We start from the raw sequence: 24,843 nt of genomic DNA on the forward strand, positions 1-24,843 counted from the left end.
TAGTACATCACCACCAATACCACACTACAAAAAGAATCGTGTAAAATCCAGTAAACCCTGAGATTATTACTTGTGACATTAGAACAAAATATGTGGATATAAAAACATGTATGTAGGCTATACAACTAAATTAACGATCTCTTAAATATTTTCTAATTTCACTAAACATTTCATTAAGTTTTGTAGACATTTTATAAAACATTGACCTTTATTTTTATTAAAATGGATTATGTCTACTATAGGCTCATTTTGTAAATGTAAGCAACTAATTTAAGAAGCACAAACTGGGTGCCGGTGCGGTGAGACGTACATGCTTGGCCTGATTCAGCTCAAAGTCGTGCATCTTCGGATGCGGAGCCGCGCGCACTGTTACAAAAAAAAGCCGTGCACACCGCCAAGCGAAATGGTGTCTTGCGCGCCCAACGCGCACAACCGCCCACACCGCAATGATGTACTTTTTACCGCGCTCACCTTTGCGCTCCTGCGGACGCGGCGAGTATAAACCTAGGTTAAGCAGCGCAGGCGAATACATCCGCCAGCGAGGCCGAGCAGGCCGCACTCCAGCTGCGGGTGCATCGATGCGGTCATTTTTATCGATTCCATAAAACAAATGCATCAAACGAACACATCAAATTTACATATACACCAGTTGTGATGTCACATCACTATTCTTACCTGCAAAGACAACAATAAATTAGTTTCTGTTTCACAGTGTTGAAATAGCTGGCAGTGTGACTTCATGTCAAAAAGTGAAACGCCCTGAGGCTCACCACTGCCCCCTAACATCACCCGCCAGTACACGCAGGTTTAAGTGATGTTAAAATAGACATCTATACTTAATAAATGGTAACCAACAATACATAATAACAATAAAGCATATGAATAACAATACATAAGAGTATTTAATTCAGTGATTCAAATTGTATCATCCATATTTTAATCAAAAGTTACTTCCCCTGAAAGTGAAAATAGTATTTGAATCATTGAGCTGGATTCAAAAGTTCAATGATTCAAATGCTATTTTCACTTTCTGAGTGAAGTTCAATGATTCAAATTGCATTCCCACTATATGAATCATGACCAAAGGTTCAAAATCTACTCATTTAAATCAAATTAAATGATTGAAGTAGTTTTTCTCTTTTTGAGTCAAGTTCAATGATTCAAAGCATTCCCAATATTCAAAGATCCCAAAATCTACTTATTTGAATCAAGTTCAGCGATTCAAATACTATTTTCACTTTTTGACTCAAGTTCAATTATTTAAATTCTACTCATACTATTTGGATTATGTTCAAGGATTCAAAATGTACTCATCTGAATCAAGTTCAGTGATTCAAATACTTAGCAATTTTCACTATTTGAGCTGTTCAATGACTGAAATGCTTCCTCCTGCCTTTGAATCAAGTTCAATGAATGATATACTAATCTTATCTTCTCTCCTGTGAATCTATCTCTTTGATTGTCTCTGAAGATTGCAGAAACAGTTATTTATTTATTTATTTATTAAAAATGTATTATTTATGGTTTATTTGAATAGAAACAGATAAAACTGAAAACAACATGTTCCAATGCAAGTATCATATTGTTTGTAGCGAAAGCAAAGTTCATTCATCCATTTATAAACTACAAAAATTTTAAACAAATTTAAGAGAAGAGAAAAAGTCTTTAAAAAAAAAAGAGTCTTACTTATGACAATGTATTATTAGAGAAATGATAGAAGCAAATGTCATCCACAGCTCTCACTTGTACGACCACGCAGCCTGGGACTTACATTGCAGAATTTGCTGACAATGACAAGGACCTTATTCTTTGAGTGCAAGACCCTTGAGGTTTGGAATAAATTTATTTTGTCTTTCCATACATATTCACAGCCATATCCACACTCTAAACGCTAGCTTGGCTTAGAGATGCACTCATAAAATCTGAATACAACAGCATGACCGATACAGCGTGCACAAGATTCATGGAAACTCTACATAATATTCTGCTTGACACCGAAAGCCAAGTTCGGACTGGCATAAAAAGGTGCTATCTGTTTCTGACATCTTAAAAATTATACATTTTAAAGCAGAGTTCAAATGTGAGTTTAAATAATAAGCTTTTTTATATATATATATATATATATATATATATATATATATATATATATATATATTCGCATAATCGCTAAGATAATGGCAACTATAAAAGAAGAAAAAAAGTTTTTAAATGTGTTAAAAGGTTTTTTTTTGTGTGTTTTTTTTTACGTTGCTTGAGTCAAAGAAAAAATTACATCTGATCATGCAGTGTCACAATGAAACAAAATGTGTAAATACTATTTCTGAGAAGGCATTAATAAAATATAATGTAATTTATAATGGTATCCTGTTTCCCAATGGCTGTTTCAAGAGAAAATTCTTCACAATTATTATGTTTGTTCGTTAATTCACCAAAGTAAATAAACTGTACAAACTATCAGAATAGGGGAATTTCAACTTGAGCATTACTGCATCCCCCCAAAAATGACCAGTTCTGAGAAAATCTCAAGATGTCTCTTTATTTGCAGATTTGGTTTGGGTGGCCAGATGGTTAAACTTATATTCACAATTATTTTGCTCACAATTTATAATTGTTAATCATGATTGTTTTCATCTGAGAAATGTCTTGAGGACAGTCTGCTTGCAAAAAGAGAACGCGACAGAGCTTGTAATAAAACAAGAATCAACATCGGCTTGGCTTTTCAGAGATGATGAGAACTGACATGTAAAATGTTGTAAAGCGACGCAGAGATGAAGGCGTTTTTATTACTCAACAGGTGAGTGAAGTTAGTTTTATATTAAACAGATACATTACTATATGTAGCTCTTTAACAGAGTTCATTGTAAAGCATTATCGATTGTGAAGGCTCATTTCATTATGGATGTTGTAGTGCTATGCTGGAATATATATATATTTTAAGGAAGAACTGTCTATTAACTCTTTCCCACCAGCCTTTTAAAAAAAGAAAGAAGTTGCCAGCCACCGCCAGAATTTTTGGTAATTTTTACAAAACTTTCATGGCCCCCAGAATATTTTGTTGTATGAATATTTGAACATGCAATTCTTTAAAAGAAAGAACAGACCCTCTGCTTAAACAAAAAAGTTTTATTCTAGCTTCATGCATTCATTTTTTATCAGCAATTGAATGGGTGTTTCATACAAAAAGCACCATTTGAACAAAAAGCTGAGAAAATGTAAAACAAAAACAAAAAAATTAAATACTACACTGCTTTGATCACTTGTTTTTGTTACTTTTTTGCCTGTGTTTCGATCAGGAGATTCTCTACTCTTTCAGAAAATGCATAATAGCGCCTCCTACCGTATAACAGTAAAAAACACGGAAAGCGTAAAATACCATCAATGGCAGGGAAAGAGTTAATGGGTATTTCTAACATCTTCAGCAAGTCAGTTTGAGATCATTTCCATCAAAACTGGTTATATCTCTTAAACCTTGCAGTGAATGTTTTATGAGCAGTGGGATAATCATATTCATCCGCACAGTCACACAGAGATGAAGCACAACCAAAACAATGTTCTTCCGCAAAATTCAGCTTTATTTTTTAACCGCAAGAGGGCCAAAAGTTACATAGTGTAAACCAATGCAAGTTAATGGAAATATCAAATGAAAAAACATTTTCAGGATAAAAATGCAAATGATTATCTTTTGCCTAATCATTGCTTTAACAGGCTCATTGTTTCTGCTTAAATGAATACGTTAGCTAACCGCATGATCTGTCTTGGAATTGTTCATTTCTGATAACAAATTGGCTTAATTATAACATAAAAACATGATTTTTTTTGTAAAGCTGTTTTGAAACTATATATATTGTGAACAGCATGAAACATACATTTGAAATGGAAAATGAAAAATGAAAACAAAAAACAAAAAAACATGCAGGCCAACGATTATGCTTAATTAATCAAGAGAAGCAAAAAGCGTGATCACCACTAAAATATAATTAATCGTGCAGACTATAAACTATTTCTGAGAAGGCATTATGCACTTTAATGTAATGTAATATAATGTTACCCTATTTTTGGCTTTCCAATGCAAACATTTTGTGTTCACAGTTATTATGTGTTCCTTAATTCACAAAAATGACTGATTTTAAATCATATAAATATGGCTGTAGGTTTGATATTTTTTTGCAATAACAGTCCTACATTTTTGAAGTTTCCAAATACTGTATGTTTCTGGTCCACTAGACACTGGAAATCACTGCTATGAACAGGTTTTGGGAAGTGTCTGAAAAATGATCTGTTGTAATTTTATTACAGGTTTTATCTCCTGACAAGCTCTCAGGATCCTTTAAGTGGCCATATCAGGTGTAGGATGTTTGTGCAAAACGAACAGGGCTACTGTCCTCAAAGTCCTCCTGCCTGCTAAACGCTTGTGCTGTAGTGTGTGACTTTCAAGTCTCTGGGAGACCAGTTCAATAAATCTTCTGTCTCAAAGAGAGACTTTAATTTTCTGGACCCCTCTCCATATCTCTTTTCAGCTCTTGTTTTTCAGATGACACAAGCACAAAACAAATAGCCCAGGAGTACCCGAGAATGAAATATAACAAGAGAGCACTCGGAGAGCGGTGAGAAATAACTTTGTGACATACACACAGTGTGATGCGCCAACCCTTGACTATTTGGAAGATCTGGGCTACAATTCACAAAGGCCTTCCTCACACACCTGAAGTGCTATTAAGTCTAGATTCATGGTGGCAAACGCAGACCGAACGAGCCCTCCTTCAAACACACTGACAAGAGGAGCAACTTAAACATGTATTGTTGAACATTGTAACAAAGACTGAAGAGCTGAGTGCATTAGATGTGAACGATGTGAAGCACTGATTATTAATCCACATGACGTGGTTGTCCATTAATGACTCAAATTAAAAATAAACATGAAATCAGATTTGGCCGTGTTCTTATTTTGAGCGATTCATTGGTTCACACAAATTTTTTTTTTTTAATGAATTACACAAAACAACAGTGTTCTGAATACTAAAATCCAGGAAACATGATTATGAGTGTATGGAAGTCCATTTCTGACACATAAGGGGAAAAACATTATACTTTGGTATATCATAATGATAAAAAAAGTCAGAATTATTGCATATTTTGTCATTTATGAGATGAAAAGTTGACTTAAAAAATTATGGAATAGCACTCAAGATTAGGATATACTAAGTTACAATTATTCGATTGACTTTTTATAATAATTATTATCACATTTAATTATTTTTGTCATAATTATGACTGTAACGGTTTTGACTTTTTATGCCATAACTATGATTTTTAAGTCATAATGAAGATTTACCAAAGCATGATTTTTATCCTAATATGACAGAAATGGGCTTAGTGTGATTTTATACAACATGACTTCAAGATCTGTAGAAAAACGTACTGGTAATTTTTCTTCCAGGTCATCTGTTAAGTTTACCAACATTTCCTTTAACCTCAAAACACAATAAAAAGTAATGCGTAATTCAAAATACTGGAAACACCTGTGAAAAATCAGTACGGATATTTCCTCCATATAATCATGGTACACTGGGCCCTGCTTTTACTTTACAATAGTTTCGCCACTTACATTTGTTGGTCCACCAACAAAAACAATTCCAAACGAAGTCAACCGTGTTTAATCTCTGAGCAACACACAGTAGTGGAGTTTCGTTCCTGAACGAATAAGTGTCATTAAACGAATCGGTTCAGTGAATGATTCAGCTGCTCACTCATATAGACAGTTGCTCCATCCTAATTCACCTACTCATACTATGCCCTAAAAGTACTGTTTTTGTGAAGAAAAATACAAGCCTCTCCTCCATTGACATCCATTAAAAAACGTCCTCTGGTCTCCTTCCCTCTGCACTTCGGATTCTAACCAGAAAAAGTAGATCAACAAAACTTCATAGGATTTGGGACACACTAATTCTGATTCCGAATACTAGCATTTAGGATGGATAGAAAGCGAATTGGGACGCAGCAGCTCACTTGTTTCTTTCCTGAATGAATCAGTGTTTTTGAACAATTCAATGACTCACAAAGACGGTCACTTGTCGCCACCTACAGGCATAAAGATGTAAACCTCATAGAGTCATTAAAATTTCCCCACCATTAATGCAGTCTCTTCCAAAACCTTCCACTGGCGTGACTTTAGCTTTTATTATATAATGTTCAACAGTAACCAAATAGCTATTTTGTTATTTTAGCAATCCCAATTCAATCTGGCAGGAGTTTGTGTAATTGACCGTTCGCAAAGACCCGCCCTCCTTAGTTACTTTTGCTATGTCTGACAAACCATGGCGCTCTCATTATAAAACGTTATATTTATTGCGTTGGCTGGTATGTGCGTTTTATTTATCACGCTTGAGAAATGTTACATAATTTCCAGTAAGGGAGCATAGTAAGCATCAGATTTTGCGATTGAGACAGCCGTTATAATAACCGACTCCCTGATCAGTGCCCTGAATACTGAACTGTAGGAAACTGATTGAGATGCAGTGAAAAATACATGAAGGAGCAAAGAGGACACCGACAATGCGCCAACAGACAAGACGAAATCAAAATGTGGGTGGAACAACAATGAAACCTTATTGATTTTGTCTGCATGATAGGTTAGAATGGTTGAGTTACATCTTTCCATTTTAGAGGCATAGGTGTGTGGAAAACTGCTATTCTGAGTCTATTCAATCAAATACTGGAATAAAGTTTGAAAGCTGATCTCCATCAGTAATTCAGGGGAGCGTTTGACTGTCAGTCCAGTGAACGCTGCAGATTTCTGTCCTCAGGCCACTGAGGGTGCGAGTGCATCCTGGGAGTTTTCCAGGAGTGGCACAGTGTGATTAATATGGGTGTCACCCGGGAGCTCCTTCCCATCTGAATAACCTCTCGGTTTAATGCGCCCTCCCCGTCGCCCGCGGCTGGTGCTTTAATGACATTATTAACCCTTTCCACCTGCATCAGACATTCTTACTTACTCCTCGGGACACAAGCTTGATATATGACACAATATGGCTCTGATAGAAACCATAATGTCACAATAGGAGCACATGCAGAAGGCAAAGCCTCTCAGTGGGTGAGTTACGGAGGCCTTAAAGGGATATGGTGATTGAAAAAAATAGATTGGAGGAAAAATTATATTTCAATGCTTTTGCATTCTCTCGCAAATGTTTTCGTCCATCCGAGAACTCAAAAACCTACTGATTTCTTTGCAAGCGAACAGTTTCTTGGAGGAACGCAAAGCTTTTGTGAGAGAACGTGAAAGCATTGAAATATATTTTTTCCTCCCATCCCATATTTTTCCACCACCATATTCCTTTAAGGGCTCCGAACTGCAAAAACTTGATAGAAAGTAACAATTCTAAATGCAACTAACTAACCAATTAAAGTTAGGATAGCAATTTGAATTGGCATATCAACTTGATCAGTGGGGAGAAATCATTTACCCTATCTTGCTATTTTAGCACAAATTCATCCGTCACTGATTACACAAAAAAAAAATTGGTGTAGGATTTAATTTTAAACAATTTGCGCTCTGAAACTGCACAAATAACTTACTTCACAAATAATTACAAAGAAATGGCAAGCAACACGTTAGATTAAGCATGCAATTTCCAGCATTTTCTTGTAAGACGTACCCCAATAATCTGTTTTATTTAGAAATATATGTCATTACATTTTTCTTTGATTGGTCCGTCTACTCCTTGTACTGTCTCTGTGTCTCTGACATTATAAGGTCACAAGGTTATTTATTAACATATGTGCATCTTGTAAAAACATAGGGAGGACATAAATTGCTTGCATAGGACACACTCATAAAGTCATGACAGATGCAAGTCTATGAGGATGAAATCTGCTCTGTGGTATATCAATATGATCTGTGATATATGATTTCAAACATTTAATACTACTGGTCATACCAATGAAAATGGGACTTTAGCATCAGAATAAACTCTTTAAAAACATCATATCACAGATGTCAAAAGGCAAGTGCCAGAATCTAATCATGTTAGTTCATCCATAACTTTTACTATGCAAACTGTATTTTTTCCTTGTTTGACCGCTTAATGGCTTCACGCTCATTTCATTATTTTTACGACGAGAAGACTTAAGAAGACTGTGTGATCCTGAGGAAGAGAAAATTGCATTTCCTTTGCAAGAAAATTGGCTGTAAAGACCTCCGACATGAATTCCCAGCTGAGCTGTTGCACTTTGCCTGAGAGGAAACAATAAAAAGGGATTCAAAATGTATCATATCAGATTTTTATGTATTTGTGCACATCTTTGAGTTGTAATAAATGGCAATACATAAACACCTGAAATTTCATCCAACTTTTTTTTTTTCTTGGTTCAATGAGGTTCTTCAGTGATAAATGGAAACAGACAGATATGAAAAATGAGCATCCGGTAACTCTTAGATAAGAGACTCCCGGATCCAACCCGCAATCCAAACAACACCAGCACAGACAATAAAAATGACTTGGAAAAATGTGCTGGTAAAACACATGGTAAAATGTAAAATCGTTACGCTGATCACAAGATTGCACTTTGAAATCTGGATTCTCAAAACTGAGGCTTTAAAGCACACATGTCCGTTTGAGCAGGAGTCAAGGGGGGAAACTAATTTTGATCTAATTTTAGAAATGCATTGATCTTCCATGCAGAATCTGATCCAAGTGTTGAGCCCAGCGCTGATACTCCTCCACATACAATTTCAAAAAATCTCCACAAAAGCTCAATGCAATTGTTACTCTGACCCCTGACTTATAAAAGATTGCTTTTTCTTTTCTTTTAATTCCTCTTGATTGACCCTGTCCATTTCCATGATGTTTGCCAGCCTCTGGTTTGAGTATCGATCTGTCGAGAACATCCTGGAATTTCTCTAAATCAAGTTGTTCTTTCTCAGAGAAACAGGAATATCACGTTCAATTTCACATTCTCCAAACTGGTAAAAGGCTTAACTTTAACCTTCACATCACATCGCTGAGAAAACAGCTGCTTTGTGTGGTTTTCACGGATCTAGTGGGATTTCTCTTGGAAACACATCATAGTACAACCATTTTTAGTTTCATTTGTACAAATTTTGTATGAAAGAAATGAAAACATCTATTCAGCAAGGACACAACATTTTCAACATTGATAATAATCATAAATGTTTCTTGAGCATCAAATCATCATATTAGAGTGATTTCTGAAGGATCATGTGACACTGAAGACTGGAGTAATGATGCTGAACATTCAGCTTTGATCACAGGAATAAATTACATATTAAAATATATTCACAAGTTTTAAAATAATAATAATAATAATAATATTCACAAGTTTGTAATAATTAGTACTGTCAAATCGATTAATCGCATCTAACATAAAAGTTTGTGTATATACAGTGCTGGTCAGAATTATTTGCCCCCTTGGTAAATATGATCAAAGATGGCTGTAAAAAATAAATCTGCATTGTTAATCCTTTTGATATTTTATTTTTAAAAAAAAATCAAAAATCTAACCTTTCATTGAAGTAAAAGAATTGAAAGTGGGGGGAAAATCACATTATGAAATAAATGTTTTTCTCCAAAACACGTTGGGAACAATTATTTGCCCCCTTTTATTAAATACTTTTTGCAACCTCCTTTTTCCAAGATAACAGCTCTGAGTCTTCTATAATGCCTGATGAGTTTGGAGAACATCTAACAAGAGATCACAGACCATCTCTCCAGATCCTTCAGATTCCCAGATCCATGTTGGCGCTTCTTCTCTTCAGTTCAGCCCACTCATTTTCTATAGGGTTCAGGTCAGGGACTGGGATGACCATTGCAGATGCTTGGTTTTGTGCTCAGTGACCCATTTTTGTTTTGATTTTGATGTTTGTTTTTGGATCACTGTCCTGTTGGAAGATCCAAACATGGCCCATTATAAGATTTCTAGCACAGGCTGTCAGGTTTAGATTTTTTATCTGTTGGAATTTGATCGAATCCATGATGCCATGTATCTGAACAAGATGTCCAGGACCTCTGTCAGAAAATTAGGCCCACAGCATTAAAGATACAGCAGAGTATTTCATTTTATACATGGGATACTTTTTATCCCTGTATGAAGCAAACCCATGTTAAGTGTTTGCTGCCAAAAAGCTCTTTTTTTTGTTTCATTTGGCCATAGAACCTGTCCCGTTTGAAGTTCCAGTAGTGTCAGTTACTTTTCTAACGTTCTATGGCCAGATGAAACAAAAAAAGAGCTTTTTGCTCTTTATATAAATATATATAAATATATATATATATATATATATATATATATATATATATATATATATATATATATATATATATATGTACAGTTGTGTTCAAAATAATAGCAGTCCAACATCACTAACCAGGTCAATCACTGTTTTTGGTAGAAATTATATTTCTACATGGCAAATCATTTACTTGTAGGTGTAGTGGAGTAATAGAAAAACAACAGACCCAACAGTCATGACATGTATGCTGCTAATTCTGTATAATTGAATCATTAATTGAAAGGGGTGTGTTCAAAATAATAGCAGTGTGGAGTTCAATTAGTGAGGTTAATCATTCTGTGAAAAAACTAGTGTCAAAAAGTGTCCCTTATTTAAGGACGAAGGCAGTACTGGACTGTACATGGTGGTTATAGTGCATTTCTCTCTGAAGATCTGAATAAAATGGGCCGTTCCAAACATTGTTCAGAAGAACAGCGTACTTTGATTAAAAAGTTGATTGGAGAGGGGAAAACTTATAAAGAAGTGCAGAAAATGATAGGCTGCTCAGCTAAAATGATATAAAATGCTTTAAAATGGCAACCAAAACCAGAAAGACGTGGAAGAAAACGGAAGAATCGAAGAATAGCCAAAATGGCAAAGACTCAGCCAATGATCAGCTCCAGGGTGATCAAAGAAGATCTCAAGTTACCCGTGAGTACTGAAACAATTAGAAGACGCCTATGTGAAGCCAAGCTATCGGCAAGAAGCCCCCGCAAAGTCCCATTGTTGAAAAAACGACATGTGCTAAAGAGGATACAATTTGCCAAAGAACACATTGACTGGCCTAAAGAGAAATGGCGCAATATTTTGTGGACTGATGAAAGCAAGATTGTTCTTTTTGGGTCTAGGGGCCGCAGGCAGTTTGTCAGACGACCCCCAAACACTGAATTCAAGCCACAGTACACTGTGAAGACTGTGAAGCATGGTGGCATAAGCATCATGATATGGGGATGTTTCTCATACCATGGTGTTGGGCCTATTTATCGTATACCACGGATCATGGATCAGTTTGAGTACATCAAAATACTTAAAGAGGTCATGTTGCCTTATGCTGAAGAGGAAATGCCCTTGAAATGGGTGTTTCAACAAGACAACGACCCGAAACACACCAGTAAGCGGGCAGCATCTTGGTTCCAGACCAACAAGATTAACGTTATGGAGTGGCCAGCCCAATCCCCGGACCTTAATCCAATAGAAAACCTGTGGGGTGACATCAAAAATGCTGTTTTTGAGGCAAAACCAAGAAATACAGAGGAACTGTGGTCTGTAGTGCGATCGTCCTGGGCTGGAATACCTGTTTACAGGTGCCAGAAGTTGGTCGACTCCGTGCAACACAGATGTGAAGCAGTTCTCAGAAACCGTGGTTATACAACTAAATATTAGTTCAGTGTTTCACAAGAAAGCTAAATCTTCAAGCATTTTTCAGTTTATTCAGTAAATGTTTGACTTTGTAAAGAAAAATGCAGACACTGCTATTTTTTTTGAACAGCCTAATATTCCCTTTTCTTCACTTTCTATAAAGTAATAACAAATTTGATACATTTTTCTTCATGTTTTGATCTTGAATAGAATGTGCAGAGTTCCCAATGCATTTTTGTGTATTGAAATAAAAGTTATTATTAGGATTTTGAGCTTTACTCACTTTTTTAATAACACACTGCTATTATTTTAAACACAACTGTATATATACTACATATGTGTGTGCACACCGGTATATGTACATATACACACATATTATATATATTTTCAAACTTTTATGTTAGATGCGATTAATCTTGATTAATCGATTTGACAACACTAGCAATAATATTTCAATATTAGTGTACTTTTTTACTGTATTCATAAGATTTCTTCAAAAACATATACCAACCCCAAAGTTTTGAACGGTAGTGTATTTGTACAAAAAAAAAAAAAAAAAAAAAAAAATTTTTTTTGTTCCCTAAAACTAGTATTTAAATGAATGATCAAATCCTATCTCGCATAAATCAAAAGAAATGCATAAACGCATAAGAAGCAGCCCCGCTGGACCGTCTCACGCTCTGCAAAGAGTGTCCCATTCATTCAGGATCTGAGCACATCAAAAATTCATTACTGGATTCTAATTGAGCTTGTTCCCCAAAGGAAGATCCCTGTATTCTTTAGCCTCTCCTCAGAAACAAGAGCACGACACACGGACCGCACCATAAGGGCTCATTAAGATGCAGAGGAGTCTCGCCTGATCCAACAAATGCCATCCTGGTTGGGGTCAGTTTTTCCAATCTGTCTCAGTATACATATGAAGTAGGGCCGGGATAATGGGGATGTATTGTTCATGTTGGATCCAAAAGGGCGATCTGAAGATGAATAATATTCAGTAATCTAAAAACAAACATGACATCTAACAAACAAAAGAATGGATGAAAGGGAAGACTATCTATTTTATTTTTTAAAAAAAAGACTTACTAAAAAGCTGAGTATAAAAGTGTACTGTGTATAAAACAGAAATGTACCCTGCCGTTCAAAAGTTTGGGGCTGGTAAGATTTTTAATGTTTTAGAAAGAAGTTACGCTCATCCAGGCTGCATTTATTTGATCATAAATACAGTAAAAACAGAAAAAATTGTGAAATATTATTACAATTCAAACAAACTGTTTTCTACTTGAATACGTTTTAAAATGAAATTTATTCCTGTGATCAAAGCTGAATTTTCAGCATCATTACTCCAGTCTTCAGTGTCACATGATCCTTCAGAAATCATTCTAATATGATGATCTGATGCTCAAGAAACATTTATGATTAATGTCAATGTTGAAAACAGTTCAGCTGCTTCATATTTGTGTGAAAAGTGTTTTTTTTTTTTTTTTTTTTAAAGTCTTACTGTAAACCTTTGAACGGTAGTGTTTTAATAATTTAATTTCAAAGATCACAATTTAGACAATGATGACAAATAGTCAGTATGCGCAGAAGCTCACACATCTCTTTCATGCTTAAATCTGTTTATTATGTTTCCAGCTGTCACACGCCAACATGTTGCTATAGTCATTATTTCATTCAACAGTCATGAGTCTGATGAAGTAGGAGTGACTCCTTTTTTCTGAACACATAAAACCATATCTCATGGGATATTAATTGAAAATAATTCCAGTTTCATTTTCTTGCTAATTTCTGGGCATCCGTTCATTACAGGCTACCTCATATCTTTCTTAAGAAAATACTAATCTAGAAATAAGGGCTCTTGTTTCCTGCTGATCATCCGGCTGGCACAGATCCAGGTGCGTAAAAGGCCCGTTTGACATTTGTGTTAAATCCGGCTGTTTGTACTATTATAAAGCTGAGTCGGCCTGTGGTGTGTTATACGTGCAATCCGTCCTAGAGAGGTTATTATGACCCAAAAAGTCATTTCAAGGTCAAATCTTGCAAGTGTTAAAGGGTTGGTTGCCCCCAAATTACACTTATGCCATTATTTACTCAGCCTTTTGTCATTTCAAACCTGTATTCTGTTTTTTTACCTTCCAGTTTCCACAAAGTTACAGTTTATAGTGACCATGTCTGTCAAGCTTCAAAAATGTACCATTAAACCAATGTAAAGTATCAAAAAGTATTAATATAGAGTACAGAAATTTGAATTTTAAAAGGATGGTTCACTCCAAAAAGAAAATTCTGTCATCACTTACTCACCTTTGTTCAAAACTATATGACTTGCTTATTTCTGACGAACACAAAAAATTTATATTTTTTGGTTGCAACATTCTTCAAAATATCGTTTTTTATGTTCTGAAAAATCAAACAGATTCCAATGACATAAGGGTGAGTAAATTATGGCAGAACTATGTCCGACTCATTTTTGTGGCTGAACTATGCCATTAATGATGATATTGTTTTCAAAACAGCTGCATACAGATTTTTTAACATCATAACTTTCTTTGCTTTGAGTCTCCAACTATGCTGCTTAAAAAAAAGTTTCCTCATGTTATCCGTTATTAAAGCTAGATGCGTCTGTGAAACTCATCATCGTCATCATGGGTTGTTGGGAAAGTTCAGAATCTTCCCTGCACTCCGAGCTCTTTTTCGGCTGCTTGCTCGATGTGTGTGTGGATAATGCGCACTTCTTCCTGGGACAGGGTCCTCTCCATGTGACGATACTCCACGCGGTAACAGTGGCTCACTCGCTTCGTCCTGGGAGTGTAAAAAAAGAGAAAGAGATAGTGAAAATAGAGAAAGATCATCTTAAATGTACGTTCACCCAAAAGTGTATTATTATTTGCTGCATTATTTTTCATACAACAACAGATCATTGACCATGAATGACCAAAATCACCCAAAAACGTACCATAAAAACAGTCGCTATATTTAAATTCATCTGAAGCCATGCAATAGTTTTGTGTGATGAACAGACTGAAAGGTAAGCCTTTATTGACTGTCGTTATTATCTTCCCCTTCAGTGAGCTGTTCAACACTAAAGCAAATGAGTTATGAACATGAAAACCGGATCAGTCTGATTCATAAACCAATTATTCAAATCCGTTTTGTGAACTGTCTCAACCAATTCATTTAAAAGATCAGACTCAAAACAACTCATTAATCTGGTCGCAGCAGTTCTGGAGTTTATAGCTCAAAGAAGGGGGAGATTATCAATGAATATGACTTCAAAATGACTTTTCACAGACTTTGCCTGTGGAGAAATTTCAGTAAAATAACGAAACGTTGCTTTTTCATGTTTCCGTGTCCCTTTTTTTAGAATGAAAAGTCCAGTGAGTTGCACTAAAAGGGTGGCGTTCAGTTTTAGCAGAAACCGATGAATGTGAATCTGCAAATGTTTTATCATGTTGTTTTTTGTACATCACGTTGCACTTGTTCAGTGTTCAGAAAATAATGTCTCACCTACACAAAGCCTGACTGGTGGTGTTAACAAAAGCAACAGTGAGATAAAAACACATTTGCCGAAGCAATCATGCCATTTTAGCTGCTTCAACAAGTGTTTGAGCTCTTTTATCGTGACTCAAGCTCTCCATCGCAAATGCAGCGCTGTACAGCTGAGCGAGTTTACCATGTCGGAAAAGCTATACATATGGAGCTGGTTATGTGATGAAAAGTTCAAGTGTATTAGTTTACAAATCATGCACTATGATGAAAAAAATTTGAGGTCATTATATACACACTAAAAAATCTTGGGTTATTTTTTCAGTGTTTGGGTAGTTTTTGTGTTACCCAGATCCTGGATCAGACAGAACAACCCATGGGTTGAGGTAGACCTATTTATCACAGGCTTTTTGCAAACTCTTTCCGGAGAGAGCAGTGCAGCTCCGTCAAATTGGTTTTATTTTATCTATTAATTTGTTATTGTGCTGTATATTGTTTATTTTTATGCAAAGCAACATACAGGGGCGTGATGTGAGTCTACAAGCTCCGGCACGAGATCCAGCGCCGTTACAGTGGAAACGGGACAACAGAGACTGGACAATTACATTTGAATTACCTCTAAATGTTACATTTTTACTTCTAATATTTGTTAAACGAGCTTAAATGTAGGCAAAATGTATTAAAAACGATAGAAAATATGCTATCCCCACAATATGATAGAAAATAAAGGAATTCTCATGCAAACCAGTGGTTGTGTGGAGTTTTAAAAAGGTTTAGAGGATTTAAGTTAATCCATAAACATTAATTAATGTATGAAGTAAAAAAAAAAAGAAGAAGCTAGTATAGTAAAAATGAATCTACCCATTATGCTGGGCTAAATAAACAACCCAATTTGCTGGGTAATATTGGGTAAAACCCAAATTTGTTTGTTTTTAACCCAGTGTTTTTTAGAGTGTATAGTATAGTGTAAGGAACCATTTGAAAAAATCTAAAACATGCCTCTACCTACATTTTTGCAAAACTCCAACATTTTTCCTATGCATACCATTCACATTCGTTTAGCATGAAAAATGTAGGTTAAGGCAAGTTTATTTCTAATGAGCCTGGGTTGGTAAGTTATCTTATGGGTTTAGAAGACTTTAGCTGCTTTTCCACCATCCGCTTAACCGCTCCATGAAGATCTGGCCCAGCCGGTACGGATGTGGTTCACTTTCCACGCTGGCGCTGATAATGGAGCTCTTTGCAAAGTTATACAAATGAGTCAGTCGTTTCCTTGGTATGCAAAAGTGTACAGGCTGTATGAGATGTAAATTGCGTTATGGAGGATGATCATAAATTTCTTTTAGTTTTATTATTAACTTGTGTTTACTTCGCTCAAAGAGGCTTGTTAGATCCATGGATTACGTTTATGGTGTTTTTTTTTAATGGCCATTTTTAGGGATTTACAGCTGTCGTTGGATGGAAAAAAGCTGTGTGAAGATTCTTCAAAATATATTTTTTTGTGTGAAGTCACAAAGGTTTGGAACGATACATCATGAGTAAATGATGACAGAATGCTCATTTTTGGCTGAACTATGCCATTAATCTTAGTTTAGTTGTTGTACTGCAGCTATTTCTGCACAAATAAGTTATACAACAGTGTACGTAAGGTCAAGCTAATACATAGATCAAACTCATTCAGGGAGCTGCCAATCAACAAACCCACACACACACACACACACACTTGCAGTATAAGCCTTGTCTCAGGGGAGGAGCTGGATTAACAAAGAACAAGAAACTACAAAGTTTTCACTTATACAGCACTCTCCAGGGAGAAAACCAAAGTCAAGCATGATTCCTTTTTTATTGTTCATGCTGTATGTAAGCAAGACCGCAGAAAATTGAGAAAAAAAGCCAAGGGTTTGGACTCTTTATAAAGCAACGAAGTGAAACAAAATGGCTGACAGGCAACTGCAGCAAAGCAGCTGCTGGGATTCCAGTGCAAATCAACGGGGAGTTGTGAGGCTACATCGGATTCACTTTTCCGATATTGGATTTGTAGTCAGCAGGCCTGTTGCCCATTGGGATGTAAACTCACATCATAAAGCATCAGAGAAGCACCCTAAGAGTCAAACTGCTCCAAGATTCTCAGCGTTTTTGACTAAATTTTTTTTATTGTTGCAATTCTCACAATCCGAGATTGAGAGGATGGTTGAAATGAAACAAACGATCAGCATACATTTTACATTGTGTCTATGAATATGCAATAACTTTCAAATGTTTGCTTTGACTCTGGAACGTACATTATTAATGTATTATCAGCATCTAAACAGTTTTAAATATGAACAAAGATTGAATTCATAGACTGATTTAGATTTTTATCTTAGTTAATCTATGATATTCATTAAAACATAATATTTAATGCATTTACCTCATTTGAAATTATAAAGGATGGTAACACTTTATTTCAACAGTCCACTTTAGACATTCTACTTACAATAAGTAACTTTACATGTCAACTAACTCTCATTAGAGTATTAGTAGACTGTAGTAGACTTGGTTCGGGTTAGTAGAATAAATTGACGTAGTAACAAAGTTACTTATAGTCAGTAGAATGTCTGTTGAGGAGCATCAAAATAAAGTGTTAGCAGATATTAATTAGACAGTCGACTAATACTCTAATGACTGCTAGATGACATGTAGTTGCAAAGTTACTTACGTTTAGTAGAATGTCTTAAGTGGACCATAATTTTTCTGTGTGATTTCTAGTGCCGTATTCAATGAGTTATGAAGAAATTCATCACTTTACCTATCTTAAAGTGTTAAAATGAATTAAAAGCATAATTTAATCATTACTTAATCAATTAATGAATAAAAAATCTACACAAATGTCTACATAATAGTATATTGTAACTGGAAATTCTCTTCATTGTACATTTTCTGCCTATTATGTTTTTTTTTTATATTGTTTTTGTTACATTTCCAAACCTAAATATTTGTATGTATCAACGTGTACCTAAATAATATGTAAAGATCATAAAATACATTTCTCTCAGAGGTCTGAGATCCACTAAAGTTCTTTACACACACACACTCACACACACACACACACACACACACACACACACACACACACACACACACACACACACACACACACACACACACAGAACAGCTTCTGCCTGTCATCGCAATTGTCTGTTTCAATGGAAATATAGCATCTTTATCTTCACACTCTTAAAAATAAAGGTTCTTTATTGGCATTGATGGTTCCATGAAGAACCTTTAATATCCATGGAATCTTTCCATTCCACAAAAGATTCTTTATATTGGAGAAAAGGCGTCTTTAGATTATTAAAATGTTCTTCACAAAGTCTTTGGGGAGCCTAACGTGGCTCTTTTATGGCATTGCTGCGAAAAACCCCTTTTGTATCCTTTATTTTTAATAGTGTAAAGGTTAAAGCGTAAATGCATGTTTCTCCCTGCATCTCTGTATCAATACAGCATCTCTCAATCCCCACTGTGAAGAAGCTAAAAATAACCTCCAGATGAGTGTGATCGCTGGGGAAGCTAATCCGTAACTGATTGACAGATAAGGAATGATCATACCTGGTGATGTGTGAGGAGAGATAATTAATCAAACCACAGTTAGTGGGAACAAAGACAGAGGTAAAGGGAAAGCAATTAACGTAAAAAAAAAAAAACGCTGATATAAATAGACCATTGTAAAAAAAAGACAGCTATGAATATATCTGTGAAATGTGACGGTTTTCTACCCACACATGCTGTGGAAGTGCTTCTGTGAACTTGTAGAACCGTCGGCTGACGCGCAGACGCCGTCTAACAGCCAGAGATCTACTGTGAGAGATCCACAAATGCAGATCCTGACACTTTTTAGGCTATCACCGGCTGCCACTGGGACATACACGCTTTCACGCATCCCAACCAGCCAAAGCAGATAATTGGATAAAGTGATTTTCATCCAGCACTAAAATTTCTTACTTTAAAAAAAAAAAAATCATTCCCTTTTTATCTCTCACATCAGCATTATATAAGGAATAAAATGCTAATCTGGGAAGCATCTCCAAGCTAGGAGTTTAGCTGGAGTCAAAAAAAATATTTTTTTAACCGCACACTACTAACAAAAACTAGCTATATTGACCAGTGTAGTTATTGTTAACTAAACCTTTTAATAATCATATACTGTTTGTAAGGGGTAATGTACATCCAGCCGGTTGTTATCGCAGAATAAACCCCATCAGGGTGGACGGTCTTGCATCAGCCTAAAGGGGTTTATTCTGCGATAACAACCGGCTGGGTGTACATTATCCCGTTTATTACACGGCTACATAAGTAAATAAATAGAGACGAAATACTGAACAGAGTTGAAATATTTTATTAGTTCTTTAAACACAAAGCTTCCGCGGAGAGAGCCGTTGCTTGCGCAGCAAGTTCAAACTAGACGGACATTTAAAGGATACGGAAAACAGTCATACCACTTACTACACAGCATTTGATCACATACATAATTATGGGAGAAGAGATATTGATTTGAGATTAAACTGTTTTAAAATTGTACCTGTTTGTTATCTTATAAACCATTACAGTGTACAAAACAATAGTAGCAAAATGGCAGCAGCTGTGTTTGTGTGAAACAAGAGAGAGAGCGAGTCCACAATAACGGATGACATAATTAAGTAACTGTACACAAAGTATTGATTTGACTGAGTTTTAATATTTTATTAGCTCACCAAACGCAAAACTTCCACGAAGAAAAAACGTTCCTAGCAAGCGTTTCAAGACTATTTACGATTGTTATCCGCGAATAACATACCGCTGGATGGTGTGATTGACCAATCAGAATCAAATATATATATAGTGGTCAAAAAGTGATGTCTGGCCTAGGAAAATTTATATCTTTGCTGTTCATTCATTTAAAATATGTGCTTGGAGTCAATTGTTTTATTTGTGATAATAACGCAAGTAGTTTGACAATTTTTTGCCAAATAATTTTGTTCAAACAAGTTCTTTTTTTTTTGTTCTTACCTCATGTTTTAAAAAATGTAAAATATTTTCCTCTTATTTTGATGGTTTAATTGAACTTGTAGTGTGGTTAAAAACAAATATTCCCTCCAAAATGTATGTATACATACAAACATTTACCGACTTTCAGCAATTTGCAATGAACAAATCAAACAAAAGTAATTGAAAGTAATTGAATTCAAGTGGTTTCCCCAAATTCAACTGAAAATGGAACTTTTAATGACTTCTGTCTCAAAATTATTCACCCCCCCCTGAAGAGAATCCCTCACAACAGCACGAATCTGCAAAACAGGTGTTGTCTAAATCAAGGGCGGCTTCATTAGTGGCACCAGGCGTGCTTGAGCTAGAACACGTGAAATATCTGAACTGGCTAGGTTTGTTGAGTGTCACGTTTGACTGCACGTTAGAAGTAAAAAAAAAAAGGGCCCTTCACAAACAAGGAACAGGATACAAAAAGAAAGATAGCAAAGGCACTAAATGTTCCTAGAGACACTGTTAGAAGCATAGTTCGCAAGTTCAAAGTTAAAGGAACGGTGGTTCCACTACATGGATGGGGCAGAAAAAGGAAGCTATCAACGGCTGCAACCAGATCTCTGAGAAGGCAGGTTCAGAAAAACCCTTGAGTGAGAGCAAAGACCTGCAGCAAGACTTGGTGGCAACAGAAAGCCACAGAAATTTTGGGATTCTGATCTGTGGAGCGATAAAATAAAACAAATGGAACTTTTTGGCCATATGGATCAGCGGTGTTTCTGAAGGAAGAAAAATGAAGCATATACTGAAAAGAACACTATCTACAGTAAAGCATGATGGTGGCTCGGTGATGCTCTGCGGCTGCTTTGTATCCTCTGGCACTGGAAACCTGCAGCGTGTGGAAGGCATGATGGATCATTAAAGTATCAGGATAGGAGAAAACGTCATGCCATCAGTGAGGAGGCTGAAGCTTGGACCCTCCAAAAGGACAATGATCCCAAGCATACCTCAAATTCCACCAAGTTCAAAGTTAAAGGAACAGTGGTTACACTACCTGGACGGGGCAAAAAAAGGAAGCTATCGAAGCTATCAACAGTTGCAACCAGATTTCTGAGAAGGCAGGTTCAGAAAAACCCTAGAGTGACAGCAAAAGACCTGCAGCAAGACTTTTTGGGGATTCTGTTCTGTGGAGCAATGAAACAAAACAAATGGAACTTTTTGGCCCTATGGATCAGGGGCAATTCCACCAACCTTAAATTCCACCAAGGCTTGGTTGCAGAAGATGCCTTGAAGACTCTACAGTGGTATCACAGTCACCTGTTTTGAACCACACAGAAAATCTCTGGTCAGATTTAAAGAATGCCGTTGCAGCACGCAAACCCAATAATATTACTGAACTGGAGGCCATTGCTCATGAGGAATGGGCTAAGATTCCTCAGAAACTCTGTCAGAAGCTGGTGTCTGGTTATACATGTGGTTTGCAGCAGGTCATAACAGCAAAAGGGTTTTCTACTAAATACTAAAGATTGCCATGAAAGGGCTGAATTATTTTGAGACTGTAGAAGTCAATAAAAGTGGCATTTTCAGCTGAATTTGTGGAAACAACTTGAAACATTTGTTGTGTTTCAATTACTTTTGTTTGATTGGTTCATTGCAAACAGCTGAAAGTCTGTACATTTTGCCAATGTACCTGATTTGCAATGGGGGTTGAATAATTTCAATCAAAACTGTATATATGTATAAATAACAAAATTATATCAAAATGATTAAAACTTAAACTAAAAACTGAAAATATAAAAAGCTAATTCAAAATATTAATAAATATTATAATAGAATTTAAATAATACCAAAACAACACTGATATTGGCATGTTGTCACATTATGAGGTAATTTGGAATGGAACCGGCCTTATTAAGCCTATTATAAACTTTTCAGCAAAATCAGTGCTAACTTGTTTTATGCAACAGCATGGAGGACAGTATTTGTAAAGATCTCTGACTTTGACCTTCACTTTTTTATTGAGATACAGCTTCTTTCTGACAACTGGCCCCATATGATTTATGACCAGAGCAGAATTTATCTGGCAACTACAACTAGAAAACAGCATAATTTATGTAACTGAAAACAGTGTGACTTTAACTAAATAATTCTACCAAAGAAGATGCAGCGCAATGTATCATCTTCAGGGCTTCAGAGTCATTTGTGAATCATTTCATTTGCATGAACCAACCGAATGACACAATTATGTAAAATGAATCACCCTTCTTAATGTTTCATATGAGAGAGAGGATATTTTAGGACAATTTTGTTATATTCTCTCAGCTAAAGCCGGAGGGGCAATACAATCCGATATGTCACAATATGTGTCATGCAACGTCGCTACTTGTCAGAAAATATAGCTTGTTACTGGACAAGATACATTATTATGAAAAGTGAAGTTAGTAGCGTCACTATTTTTGGCTAGTTACACTGAAGGACATGACAGTGTGTAGCTAACAAGACCCAAAAGAAAAGCAACCATGCTGAACATCGGACATCACATCACCTTTTTTCCCCCCCATTATTTTCAACTTCAATAATTCAAAAATATGTAATGAATCAATTAAGATGATAGATTGTGAGCTAGCATGTTATTTCCATTGAGGTTTATGCTTTATGCATGGCTTCCTCTGTCTCTTCGGCTCTGTCTGCCTTGGTAAAAAGAACAGCTGACATTTCCAGTGAACACACAGGTGTTCAATAATTCAGTGGCCACAGAAGGCGAACAGTGATCCAAACACACACAACAATTCCATTTTATTGGAGCTGACTCTGTTTTATTGCCTGGCAAAATTTGGTGTGGGAGTCGGCAGGTGCAGTTATTCATACAGGCTTTGCCGCGAATGGAAAGGTGTGTGTGTGACAAACTGCAACGAGGCACTTAAGAGAGAAAAAAACAACAACAGCACAGAAATGAAATCTATTCTGAGTGACAGAAGAAGAACTGAACCTGAGACAGCGGGAGTGCGTCTCGGAGCAGACGTTTGTTAGCTATTTATGATCAAATTGCAGAAACCTGAATTCATTTGACATTGACTGAGGATTAGTTTTATCAAACGAAACTCCGTGCAAGAGAAGACTGAGACCACTGGAAAAACTGGAAGTGCAATATATTTTCGTGATTAATTTGCCAGAGTTTGAGCTAATGGTACCAAAAAATAAGATTCTTTAAACTACGGTAGAACAATTATTTTTATAGTCAGACGAACATCTATTTTTTGTTCAACATTAGCACGTGTACATGTTTTATATAGCTATTTTACACTAAAAGACTGTCAGCTGCTTTTCCCAACCTTTAATTAGGGATGTTAATAAAACCCAGTGCAAAACTCCCATGAAGCCAGAGAGATTCATTAAACAGCCTTGATAATGTGATAAATTAAACACTGGCTTGCTCAATTTCAGCCCCCAGTTTTAATGTGCAGATATACATAACTTCAGCCCACAGTTTTAATGTGCAGATATACGTAACTTCAGCCCACAGTTTTAATGTGCAGATATACGTAACTTCTAATAGTATAGAACTGAACAGATTTAGCCTTCGCTATCCTTTCACAGCTGTAATTGAAAACTGTCCTTCCACCCTTTCTATCCAATATGAAGGTGACATCCTACAAGCTTTTTTGCTCAGTGGGGCCGAACTAGACAATTTTCCAAAACCATTTGACATTCTTGCGTGAAAAAAAAAAAGTCTTATGGGTTTGGAAAGGCATGAAGGTGAGTAAATAATGACAGAATTCTCATTTTTGGGGGAACAATCAGGTAATGCTAATTTGATCATGCTTTTTGCTATACTATAGGCTTAATTTATCATGTTTTATCATATTTAAATCCATTTGACCAAATTTCACAGATTTCCACTCCCATCAGCACAAACGGTGGACAGATTGTGCAGATTCTGTGGATGCTTAAAGTCAGCATTAAACAGAAGCTGCGATAGTCTGTTCTTTCCTATAGTGACGGATATCTGAGTGAAACGACTTCTGGAACAAGAACAAATTTAGGGCGGGGCTTGATTTTGTCTGTGGGGAATTGATTGGATGGTTGTGGTTTGCTATTGGCTGATCTCATGTGAGTGACAGGTTATAGCCCCGCCCTCATCATCAGAGAAGATAAGAGAAGAGATGCTGCGAGAGCGGGGGAAGATATTTTGATTAAAGATTACGAGTGCACATGAATTTAACAAATAATGATGTGCATGCATAAATAATTTAAAATGTATACTGCAATATTCCATAAAAAAACAAGAAGTGTCAATTTTGATATTATGGCAGTATGACCGTCCACCACAACTTGAATTTACAAAACAGATAAAGCCAGATAAAGTGTAGAGAAAAACATTAAAGGGAACTATGTTTGCTAAGACCACAGTTTTCAGGTATAATTACTTTTATTAGGTATTGCATTTGCATGTATATTTAGATATTATCAAAGACTAATTTCTGTCACAGTTTTGATTTTATGTTTTGTTTAAAATGTTAAATCTTCTAGCTCAACTAACTGGTAAAAAGTCACCAACTGATCCTTATACGTGTGTGTGTGTGTGTGTGTGTGTGTGTCCGTTACAGTTTCTTGATGGTTTAGTTTAACTCTTTCATTGCCGTGTGCTTTTGCCTGCATTAAAGGATCAAAAAGAGATTGTTATTTCATGTTTAAAAACATGTTTTCAGCATCCCAGTTGTGCTGACAGT

At 35.9% G+C, this 24,843-nt stretch overlaps 1 protein-coding gene across 2 annotated transcripts in view; it reads right to left on the reverse strand.

Annotated features, from left to right (window-relative positions):
• Positions 1 to 13,218: 13,218 nt before the first annotated feature.
• fars2 (phenylalanyl-tRNA synthetase 2, mitochondrial) overlaps positions 13,219 to 24,843 on the reverse strand; it is a 147,012-nt gene continuing 135,387 nt past the window's right edge. For both annotated transcript variants that reach the window (XM_084102436.1, XM_084102435.1), the window contains exon 7: positions 13,219 to 14,437. In XM_084102436.1, the coding sequence (XP_083958562.1) occupies positions 14,299 to 14,437 (139 nt within the window). In that variant the 3' untranslated portion in view covers positions 13,219 to 14,298. The remainder of the gene's footprint in view (positions 14,438 to 24,843) is intronic.

This window comes from Abramis brama (assembly GCF_963993115.1).
Source record: "Abramis brama genome assembly, chromosome: 24".
Classification (NCBI taxonomy): Eukaryota; Metazoa; Chordata; class Actinopteri; order Cypriniformes; family Leuciscidae; genus Abramis; species Abramis brama.